General features: G+C 46.3%; 1 protein-coding gene across 3 annotated transcripts in view; it reads right to left on the bottom strand.

Annotated features, from left to right (window-relative positions):
- MRPS9 (mitochondrial ribosomal protein S9) overlaps positions 1 to 12,120 on the bottom strand; it is an 81,025-nt gene that overhangs the window by 30,370 nt on the left and 38,535 nt on the right. For 2 of the 3 annotated variants that reach the window (XM_029604843.1, XM_029604844.1), the window contains exons 3-5: positions 6,684 to 6,746; positions 6,536 to 6,566; positions 1,344 to 1,423 (exon numbers count right to left, since the gene is read on the bottom strand). The exons of the other annotated variant lie outside the window; for it this stretch is intronic. In XM_029604843.1, coding sequence (XP_029460703.1) covers positions 1,344 to 1,423; positions 6,536 to 6,566; positions 6,684 to 6,746 — 174 coding nt within the window. The remainder of the gene's footprint in view (positions 1 to 1,343; positions 1,424 to 6,535; positions 6,567 to 6,683; positions 6,747 to 12,120) is intronic. 3 annotated transcript variants of the gene reach the window in all.

Below are 12,120 nucleotides of genomic sequence, written 5' to 3'. Positions count from 1 at the left end.
AGTGGAGCCTTAAAAATAAATAAATATATCTCTCTCAGATGTGTTTTGCATGTTCTTAAATCACAGAATTTTCACAGCCACATGCGAAGGCTCATAGTGGACAGCAACCCAGCTGAGGGGCAGAGCATAAGGGACCTTTATCGGACAAGATCTCACAGAAAAGATGGAGTCAGAGAGAGAGACAGAGGGATACAGAGTTAGACATGGCTAACAGTGAGCCAAGCAAGGGCCCGGCAAGAGGGACACCTGCTCCAGCCGCTTCTTCAAAGAGGGGGGTGGTGATATCTTGTTAACTTAAAAATCCCGCAAGAAGCGCCATCAAATCTCACAAAGACTTAATGCTGAAAATGGGAGAGCGCACCTGATGGCCAAGCTGTCAAGAAGCATCCCAGCGTCTTCACAAGGCCCTGCTTCTGCCAGCTCCGGATTAAGCGGCACGTTTACAATTCGGGAGGGCGATTTGAGAACTGTGTGTGTGTGTTAAAGCCCGCACGTAACTTGCGTGTGCAGACGCTAACCCAACATTGCAAAAGTAAAATGCACTGTTGCACATGTTCGCTCTAGTTGGCACAGCTGCAATGTTTCTGTTCATTGTGAACCGATGCGAGGTTACTAAACAAAATGTCGGTATATATATATAAAAAAAAAAAAAAGGCAAATAAATAAATAAAACGATGCCTATTCGGTTTGCTTTGAAAATGCTTGGGTAACTGGCAGATGACACGTACCAGTTTCCTCTTCGGAAAGCGTTACATTTGTGCGCGTTCAATCTACGCACGCGCTTTCTAACAATCTAAACACGCATGTGTGCCCGAGTTCTCACTCTGGTCCCCGGAACGCCTTTCTGCTGTTTGCTCAAAAGGGACGCAGGTGGCCAAGTCATCTGCGTGCTTTCATACGCGTGGGAGGCCCGGCTCCCGTATCTCAGTACAGTGGGGCTCTAAGCCACTAGAAACTCCTGCATCGTTTTCAATGTTGCCTCCGTGTCTCAGAGCTGAACCAGGTGTACACGGGGGGGGGGAAAGCACGCCCTGCGCTCAGAATCAGGCTTGAAACCAGGATGAGAAAATAAACCGGTTAATTAAAAAGGCAATTATGATGTAAATGCTATTTAAAAAAAAAAAAAAAAAAATCTCCAAACGGAAGAACTAATATTGCGACTCCATAAAATACATTCAAGTTGTACTGTGGGAGTTTTTGTTTTTTTTTTTATTATTATTGACCATTATGAAATCGCTGGGGCAACTTCAGAAGCTTGAGAGAGAGAGAGAGAGAGAGAGAGAGACCTGTGGGGTCTTTGCTTCCAGGGAACGTTATTTTATCATCGACCATAATGTACTTACATGCATTAATGAGTAATACGACTGTTTGCCAGTGTAGAAGAGAAAGTGAAATGGACGGCCATCCTCTCCCCATTGAATTGCTAATGAAAAAGTCAGATGAGAGAGAGAAAAAATAATACAGAAGTATTATACGCCAATAGCTACATTTAATTGCAGCTGTAAAGCGGCTTTTGTAATACAAATTACCTTGTTAAATAGCAGAGTGCAAAAGTACAATGGCATTCCGTGGGTATTTCTTCAGTCTACAAAGCTAACATTTTAGAATAACTAAAACTAATGTTAAAATTGACCTCTGCAATATTAAGAGCCAAGTGTTTTATTAGCACACGTCTAAATACTGTGTTATATAATGGAATCCCTGCTGTAGGCTTTGGGTAACTCTATTCAACACAATTTCAAGCAGGAATGTCACTTGTGCCTAACAGAAAGAAATATTCCCACGTGGAAAAACCCCCCCCCCACAAATCACTCAGTTAAGCAGTTAGGAAACCGTGCCGAAGTTTTCGGCTAACAAACAGCTCACCAAATTATCTTGGGCTTTTCTGTTGCTTAAAGTTTCCACGGCATAAGAAAACACAAACCGGATTGTTAGAGTTTGCTCGTGAGTCGTTCAGAGTTTACAGAATTTTTGTATTCTACTTGATACAGTATGGCTACTAACAGAGAGGAGAGGCTACCAAACCGGTGGGCCTATTAACATCGATAAGCAGGGTTACCGGATGGCGAGACCTGGTTTTGGCCCGTCAGATGTTAGGGGACTTAAAGAGAGTTTTGATTTTCTCTAAGGCACGCGTGACCATTGAGTCTCGACACGCAACGGGATGGAGCCAAGGGCTGGAGTCATCTGGCCGGAAAAGGCAAAATACGGGGCCCAGTGCAAGATTGCTCTCTCACTCAGAGAATTAGTTAGAGCTTCTGTTTCCACTAGGCTGGGGGAAAGCTAACTCTTTTAGCACTCACAACTTCCAATATGCACTGCCAAAAAAAAAAAAAGAAACAGTGCTGGCTTCATCCAGTGCTAGCTGCCATGCAGGTGCGATGGTAGGACTGCGCCATAAAAAAAAACCCAAAAAAACTTAAAAGGAGAATAATCTTGTATTCCTGGCAATGGCTCCCTCAGCTGCCTTGAGGAGGGGGGAAATAGCAGAGAAAAGAGGCGAATCTCCTGACCAACAGGGCCTTCGCAAAAGGAGGTGCGCCTAAGAGCGACCCCCACTTCAATCACTCCTGTTTGCTAACCCCGCCAAGGAGGCAGAGGGTGGCGAGCGCCGGCACGGAGAAGAGGCTGCCACCAAAAGTTCAATATCAATCGCCAGCCCCACATTATGGAACTCAATTCCTATCGAAATAAGAACTCAACCATTCAAAAAAGAGCTGAAAACCTGGATGTTCACCAGAGCCTACTCTAACTCACTAAATCAACCTCACTACCAAACACCCACGCAACCCAACACCAAGAAGAAATCTCCATCCCTCGATCAACAAAATAGCATCAAACTATCGAATACCTAAGACTCTGTGCAAATTAGCTCCCATCATATATCTAACCACCTCTCAATTATACCTTGAACCGACCTAAATGAATAACTCACCCAAACCATACACCCTTCCTTCCTACCCTACTCACAAACCTTTTCTACGCCTTAATAGAACATGTTGTAGGTAATAACGAACACGCAAACCCCGAAACTCTGTTGTGATGATGGTCATCTACCTTTCTTTAAGATTACTGTAAACTGTTCCGATGGCGAAACCGAATGACTGTACACAAAACACGTCAAATAAATAAATAAATAAAAGCCCCTACCGCCCACCACAGGACCGGAGGCTGCCAACCCCCCCCTCCCAATATGCTGACATCACAAGAGCACCGCACAGGCTGGCGGGGACCATACGCTACCGGAACGGGGTCAACGCCTTAAACTGGTGGCCCTCAACCGCTTGCAATCATAACCCGGTCAGAAGCTGTAATAAACAAGGACCCAGCAGAAAGAGAACACAAGTCCAATGGAAAAACAGGGCATGTAATGCTGTCAATGTAATACTATAAAGTGTTTTTGTTTTTTTTTTTTAATTTGGCCCAGCAGTGTCCTCTTGCTTCTTTGGACTTGAGACTCTTTCAGACTCGGCATCAACCGGGCCTACAGTGCTGTAAGCATTGATTAGCCAGGGTTATCCTCAATTGTCATTCCCTCCCCCTCTGCCCCACACGTAGCCCAGCCCTCACAGAGACCATCCTTGGCTATGGGGGCCACAGATTTAGGCTCCACCCGGAAACCAAATTGTGGGCGGGCTCTGACTCTGGCCGCTCATCAAGGTTTAAAAAGAGAACAGGCCATTTTTTTTTTTCTCTTTCAACTCCTGTTCCTCTTCCAGGCAAGCAGCACTCCCCCCCCTCCTACCTCTCAGATACTGCAATCTGAGGCTCAGCTTCCTTCTCAAATCTTTCCCACCCAGCAAGCCCGGAGGAAAAAAAAAAAAAAAAGTCAGCTTCGGATACCTAAAAAGCCTGAAAAAAAACACAGCAAGCAGTTCTCGCTCTCTCCCTGTACAGCCTGGGTGGGAGGAAGGACGTTAAGCCAGCCCAGCTTTTACCCAGGGCCGCAACCCGCACTGGGATCCCTGATATTCCAGGTTTGGGGAAATCCTCCGACTGCAAGGATTCCAAAACCAACGACAAGAGCCAATCACGCCCGGCTTGGAAACAGTGCGAGGCTGGCACAGACGGGGCAGGTTTTCCTCACAGACCGCGCGGGAAATCAAGAGCACTAAACTGAGAGACAAAACAGCGGAAGCAGCCGCTGCCGTAGGGAGAGAGGAACGGAAGCGGAGGTTCCGGAGGGAGCTTGGAGGAGTGAGGAAAGATTGAAAGCAGGAGGGGGTAAGGGGGGGGAGGGGGGCTGCGTGTAATTGAGAAAGACAGGGACTATAGAAGGTTTGTATTAGGTCGAAAGCCAGGAAAGAGGGCTCGCAGGGGATGGTGAAAGTGAAAGAAGGGGAGGATGGGAAATTAAGAGATGGCACATGAGAGAGAGAGAGAGAGAGAGACTGAGGAGGAATGGGAGAGATGGAGAAAGCAAGGAGGAGAGAGACAAATATGAAAGACGGGAGAGAGAGAGAGAGAAGTGAAGCAGTGGTGATGGGGGGGGGGGGCAGAGAGGTAAGAGGTAGAAAAGAATGAAATGAAGTGAGAGAGGGGGAGAGAGAGGTGTAGAAGAACCAGACGGTGAGGGAGAAAGACACAGCCAAACAGATAAAAATCAAAGGAAAACCAGGAAAAGGAGTCTGGAGAAGAGAGAATATGAGAAAGACAGAAATTTATTGGACTATGTGACTCGGTTATTTACTCTTTCGGATAGTAGAAAGACTAGGGGGCACTCCATGAAGTTAGCATGGGGCACATTTAAAACTAATTGGAGAAAGTTCTTTTTCACTCAACGCACAATTAAACTCTGGAATTTGTTGCCAGAGGATGTGGTTAGTGCAGTTAGCATAGCTGGGTTTAAAAAAGGATTGGATAGGTTCTTGGAGGAGAAGTCCATTAAATGCTGTTAATCAAGTTTACTTAGGGAATAGCCACTGCTATTAATTGCATCAGTAGCATGGGTTCTTCTTAGTGTTTGGGTACTTGCCAGGTTCTTGTGGCCTGGATTGGCCTCTGTTGGAAACAGGATGCTGGGCTTGATGGACCCTTGGTCTGACCCAGTATGGCAATTTCTTATGTTCTTATATATAATCTATTCTAAGCAATTGATTTTTATTTTGTATGTGTGTAATAACCAAGTCATTCAACTCTACCAATGGCAGCTCTTATCTTCTGCACTCAGCATTTACAATGTGAATGCACCAAATGTTATTTTCTGAATTTTTTTTTTTTAGGGGGTGTAATGCCTGCTGCCCGGTCCTCTCTCTCCTGCATCATCCTGAAGTCAGCATTGTAAATTTTGAGCTGCCCGGTGATGGTTCCCAGGTTCGTATCCTTATCTCCTTAGAAGGTGCCCAAACGGCAGAATCCTGCATTTGCCCTACAGAACGAGGCACGGGGACCAGGAAGCAGCAGCAGCCGCGGCAGTGGAGGCCCGCGCGGGGCCGGAAGGGAAGAAGGAACAGCGTCGGTGTCAGCTGGAAGTGAGAAAGGGACAGTGGCGGCTACTCTACGTGGAACCGGAAGAAGAGTAGGGAGAGTCTGCGGCAGGACACGCAGGCCGGAGAGATGAACCTGCATCAGCCTTGGCCTGAAGGAAGGAAGGAGCAGTTGGGGGGGGGGGGGGGGAGAGGGGGTTCGGTGGAGCCTGAACGAGCGAGGTAGACAGCAAGCTTGGGGGGGGGGAGGAAGGAGAGGGCTGGAGGTGGCAGACAGAGAGAAAAAAGCTAGGGGGGGGGGGATCTTGCAGGGGGGGTAAAGGGGGAGGGGGACTCTCTCTCTGCCCCCCACCTCAGCTTGGAGGGGCAGACAAAGAGAAAGGTGTGTGTGGGGGGGGGGTCCTTGCTAAAGGTGAGGCAGAAAGAGAGAAAGCTATCAGGCTCTTGGGATGAGGAGGGAGCACAGAGAGAGAGCGAGCGAGCTGGGGAGGGGCTTGAGCCTGGTAGGGCATAGATTATACAGTGGGAGGGAGACAGTGAGCGAGCTGGGGAAAGGAGAGGAGAGATCAGGCATGGGAGAAGGGGGTTCAAGCCATAAGGGGAGAGCAAGCTGAAGAGGCCAGGTATCATGATGGGACAAACCTGCACAAAAAAAACAACAAAATTTTGCATCTTTAAGTACATTTTCTATACTGCATTATAAATTAACTATTACTCGAAGGCATGGATTGTAGCGTTATCTGAACAAATAAGGCCTGCAGAGTGTTAGGATATTGTGCACAGAATTCATAAAGTTTTTTTTGTTTTTTTTATTGCAGAAATGTAGATGTTTCTGTGCAGAATTGTCCCAGGAGTAGCGGACGTTTGTGAACCCCCCTCTCCTAATATGAGGTGGACGGTTTCTGGACGCTGCAGCTTCAACATGTTTCAGTGCTCTTTCTTTACCAAGATGCTTTATTTAGCTTCGTGTCCACACGTGACACATGTATGTTGAACATGCAGGCCTGTCGCAGTAACAGACATCAGAGTTTTCAAACAGTTCTTTGTGGCAGAGTTTAAACACTCGAAGCCCCTCGAGCAGGGCGAAGGCTCTGGGTGCTGCACTCACCCTCTCTGCTTTGGAAAAACCTCCAGGGGATGCTGTAAAGATAACCCAAGAAATATTTAGCATATCAAACAGATAAGGGGGGGGGGGGGTCTGTCTTTAAAAAGAGAGAGACTGGAAGAATGCAGGCATTTGGTTTGCGATATTATTACCTTCATAATAGGCCTTGCTCTTTTATTAAATAAGCCAGAGGGGAAGATGTATCTGATTGCACCCTGCAAGAAACAAAAAAAACAAAAGAATACGCTTTTTTAACAAGAGAAACCATCAGAAGTGATTTGCTCAAGATTACACAGAACCATTTACAGAGGGAAATGCAGAGTCAATATCCTACGCTCGCACACTAAACATTTTTTTTCCCCCCAAACAACATTTTCTTTCTGAGCCAAATTCTAATCGCATTAAATGCATATAAGAGCTCATCTCCGCCTAAGCTGGATCCAGGCAGACTTTATGACATTGCGGAAAAAGAGCAATGGGGCGTAAGACGACACGAGGAGGGAAAAGGGTGCCTGTGCCAGCGCAATCCCGTCTGCGGGAGGCACCGACCTCGCTTCACCGAACCCAGCGAGAACGGGCTTGAGCGGCTCATGGGGGGGGGGGGGGGGGGGGGGGGGGGAACTGCCCGTGAAAACAAGAGAGAGAGAGAGAGCGCTGGATGTGCCAAAGCTTCCCGCTTACATTTTACCATCTAAATCCTCCGACTCGATAACACGAGGCTGGCGGCTGACCAAGTCTCCCGTAACCAGAGCTCTGTGGGAATGGCTTGCAACAGCTTCCCTAGATTACGATCATATCAGCGAATCCTCAGGTACCAAACGTCCCTTAAAAAATAAAATAAATGGCAGCCTGTCTAAAGAAGCATTTCATGACCATTCTTGGCACGTTAAGGATGCTCGCTCCTCTGCTATGCACGGTGCGGCTTCTGAACAGCAGTAAAAAAAAAATAAAAAAATTCCTTAAAAAAAAACGCTCGCTGGGCAGGGAGCACTGGTACTGGAGGCTGCCTGGCTTGAATCAGCAGGACATCTTATATGACTTCTTCTGGTGCTGTGGCAGGAGGAGTAACAACAGGGCCCAAAGGTGAGTAGGTCCCACAGCTATGGCAAGACAGCGCCCCCTAGCTCTAGGTGGCAGGACGGCAGCTTTTTAACCAAACCATTTTACCGCCTAGGGGACCATTTTACTGTGTCGCAAAAAAAAAAAAAAAAAAAAAAGGCGCACGCAACGCAGCACAGTTTAACCCTCAGGCGCGCTCTCTGCGCAGAAAGCATGTTTTCTGCGCATAAACTTGTTTTTCTGTGTGTACACTTTCTGGTTTGTGTGCATTTTTTTTAAATCCCAAAGCATTAGCAAACCGTTATCTTACTGTATCGAGAGTAAAAACAACAACAATAAAAAAATTAGATTTTTTTTTTTTTTTGTGCGTATGGAATGGGTATCAATGGGTAGCATCAGCAGAGTAACATACTGGGATTGTCCCAAATATATATTAAAGAGAAGAGGGGGTAAGAATATTTTTTCCCTTAGCTTTTTTTCCTCCCCTTTTCCTTTAAAATCTAAGGGAAAAGGAAACCATGGAGGTAGCAGCCTGATGAGTTTTTGGTTAAAACTTGCATTGCTTTCCACGTGTTGGCGCTGGCTCCTGGCAGCAGGGTTTGCCTAGGCATGTGCTGCTGGGGCTACAGAGTGACACGGCAGGATCAGGGGGTGGCCCACATGTGGACTGGGAGCCACGTGTGGCTCTTTTAACGTGCAAAACGTGGCTCTCACCCTCCTAACCCTGGGCAGCACTGCGATGAACGGGAGGGAAAGGGCTGGAGCAAAGGTCGCAGCATAACGGAGCAGAAAAAAAAAAGCCAGTAAAACCCCAGTCCCCGTCCCCCCCCCTCCACTGCCTGGAGTGGAGGCGTTTGCTCTCTTCCGCTCTCCAGAGGCGTGAGGCAGAAGTGGGCACTGCTCCGGATCAGCACTTAAAATTCAGCTGACAGGACAATGAAGTCACCTGGAGCTCCAGTCAGGCCAGACTGATTTGTGCCAATGGAAAGGCAGATGGACTGAATCAAATCACGGTGAACCTAGAAGATGTGCTAGGCCTGATTGACAAACTGAAGAGTAGTAAATCACCTGGACCGGATGGTATACACCCCAGAGTTCTGAAGGAACTAAAAAATGAAATTTCAGACCTATTAGTAAAAATTTGTAACTTATCATTAAAATCATCCATTGTACCTGAAGACTGGAGGATAGCAAATGTAACCCCAATATTTAAAAAGGGCTCCAGGGGCGATCCGGGAAACTACAGACCGGTTAGCCTGACTTCAGTGCCAGGAAAAATAGTGGAAAGTGTTCTAAACATCAAAATCACAGAACATATAGAAAGACATGGTTTAATGGAACAAAGTCAGCATGGCTTTACCCAGGGCAAGTCTTGTCTCACAAATCTGCTTCACATTTTTGAAGGAGTTAATAAACATGTGGATAAAGGTGAACCGGTAGATATAGTATACTTGGATTTTCAGAAGGCGTTTGACAAAGTTCCTCATGAGAGGCTTCTAGGAAAAGTAAAAAGTCATGGGATAGGTGGCGATGTCCTTTCTTGGATTGCAAACTGGCTAAAAGACAGGAAACAGAGAGTAGGATTAAATGGGCAATTTTCTCAGTGGAAGGGAGTGGACAGTGGAGTGCCTCAGGGATCTGTATTGGGACCCTTACTGTTCAATATATTTATAAATGATCTGGAAAGAAATACGACGAGTGAGATAATCAAATTTGCAGATGACACAAAATTGTTCAGAGTAGTTAAATCACAAGCAGATTGTGATAAATTGCAGGAAGACCTTGTGAGACTGGAAAATTGGGCATCCAAATGGCAGATGAAATTTAATGTGGATAAGTGCAAGGTGATGCATATAGGGAAAAATAACCCATGCTATAGTTACACAATGTTAGGTTCCATATTAGGTGCTACAACCCAAGAAAGAGATCTAGGTGTCATAGTGGATAACACATTGAAATCATCGGTTCAGTGTGCTGCGGCAGTCAAAAAAGCAAACAGAATGTTGGGAATTATTAGAAAAGGAATGATGAATAAAACGGAAAATGTCATAATGCCTCTGTATCGCTCCATGGTGAGACCACACCTTGAATACTGTGTACAATTCTGGTCGCCGCATCTCAAAAAAGATATAATTGCGATGGAGAAGGTACAGAGAAGGGCTACCAAAATGATAAGGGGAATGGAACAACTCCCCTATGAGGAAAGACTAAAGAGGTTAGGACTTTTCAGCTTGGAGAAGAGACGACTGAGGGGGGATATGATAGAGGTGTTTAAAATCATGAGAGGTCTAGAACGGGTAGATGTGAATCGGTTATTTACTCTTTCGGATAATAGAAAGACTAGGGGACACTCCATGAAGTTAGCATGGGGCACATTTAAAACTAATCGGAGAAAGTTCTTTTTTACTCAACGCACAATTAAACTCTGGAATTTGTTGCCAGAGAATGTGGTTCGTGCAGTAAGTATAGCTGTGTTTAAAAAAGGATTGGATAAGTTCTTGGAGGAGAAGTCCATTACCTGCTATTAAGTTCACTTAGAGAATAGCCACTGCCATTAGCAATAGTTACATGGAATAGACTTAGTTTTTGGGTACTTGCCAGGTTCTTATGGCCTGGATTGGCCACTGTTGGAAACAGGATGCTGGGCTTGATGGACCCTTGGTCTGACCCAGTATGGCATTTTCTTATGTTCTTATGGAGTGAAAGCAGAACAGGGTGAATGTTGGGGGGGGCAGTGTCGGAAGTGGTAAATATTGGGAGAAGTGAGAGCGGGAATTCTTGGGGGAGAGGAGACATGCAAAGGGGGGGGGGGGGGAGGGTGTGTGTGAATATTTCTGAGGGAAAGGACATGAAAAGGGGTGAATACCGGGAGAGTTTAGGAACGAGATAAATGCTGGGAGGAAATGATTTGTCATCTCCTCCCCACATCCATCCTGAAGACGAGAATGGAAATTGAGCTGCTTTGCACCTTATTCCTCTCCGAGGTCTGTGCTGCTGCATGTTCTGCAGGAGGCGTGAGGAACCAGGGTTAGGGGTTGCACGAGAGCCGTTGATAAAGACTAAATGGGCCCTTCCAGTCTGCCGAGTTAGGATTCTTCCACATGGGGTAGACGACCATAAAGATTCCCATATGCAACCCCAAACCAAGCCAACCCCCGTACCTTGTCTTCTACTTGACCTTTCAACCCCTTTTCCTACCATTGCACGCCACCATCTGGCCCAAGCAGGGCCAAAAGTCTACTGAGTGCAGGCCTCCACCATCTCCGCTTGTGGGCACTGCAGGCCTTCTCGTCTTCAACTTGAATCTTATAAGACCGATGCACAACATGACACCCAAGCCCAGCCAGCAAAATTAGAGAAGCTGTTATCCAAATTAAAAAAAAAAAAAAAGCCCGACTTCCCCATGCTCATCGAGGCATGGGGTTTTAGACCATGGCCACTCCATGCAGATTACTCACCACTGCTGCTAAGCATGTATCCACTGCTCCATACAGGCTACCCAAACGCAGCCATGCCACTGCTGTTTGGGGTTGTAACTCCTGCTGTGTGCGCTTCTTTACCACTGGAGCTCCTCTGGATTTATCCTAAGTTTTGTTTTTTTTTTTTGAATTCCGCTACTGTCTCTGACTCCGTCACCCAGACGTTTGCTCCCGAGTCTGCCTCCCTGGAGCCCCCCATCCCATGACCTCCCTATGCTAGATCAGGCTTTCCCCATTAGTGCGCCATTGGGCTGGACCGGACCTGGCTAGCAGCAGACAGCCGTTCTGGTTCCTGCTTCAGCCCCTCCCCTCCAGGCGGTGTGCAGGGAACAGGAGGGGAGGGTCTGCTCCTGTCCCCCCAGTCCCCCTGTAAACCTGGCAGCTCGTATGTGTATAACGCGTGAGGGGAAGGAAGGAGACTGGAAAAAAAACCAAAAACGTGCTGGGTGCCTCAGGCCCAGCTCTCCCATAGACTTGGGTAAGAATAAATCATTTGTATTGATTTTCTGATAAACGGAACATTTTTAGGATTTGTTGAAAACCAATTACTCTTATATTCTATCTAATCTGTAAATATAGTTTGTACATTTTTCTAGCTTTTCCTTTTATTTTTTGTATATATCTTTATTGGTTTTCAAAATAGACAACAAACTTTAACCTTTTACAACTATGTTTTTGCAGAAAAACAAAAAGCTTTTCCTTTTATTTTTAAACCTTAATTTTTCCTGGATTTTTTTTTTTTTTTAATTATTAAATTGTATTAACTTTGGCGTGCCAGAATGAAGTGAACCCCACCGCCGGATGTGCCGTGGCATGAGAAAGGTTGGGAACCAATGTTCGGGATCAAGACTTATAATACACATGAAAGAGAGCTGGGTTCCCCCCCCCTGCATGATGAGATGTTTTCCCTATCAAATACAGGGGGGGGGACGGGGGACGACCACATCCCACAATGCTTTGGGACCAGCTCTGTTTTGCCACAGCACAAAACTGAAAATCAAGGGGTAGATTTTAAAAGCTACCCCTCGCACGCAAAGCCCCGGGGCTTCGT

The sequence above is a fragment of the Rhinatrema bivittatum genome, chromosome 5 (genome assembly GCF_901001135.1).
Source record: "Rhinatrema bivittatum chromosome 5, aRhiBiv1.1, whole genome shotgun sequence".
Lineage (NCBI taxonomy): Eukaryota > Metazoa > Chordata > Amphibia > Gymnophiona > Rhinatrematidae > Rhinatrema > Rhinatrema bivittatum.
This window is presented reverse-complemented; position numbering and strand designations above follow the sequence as displayed.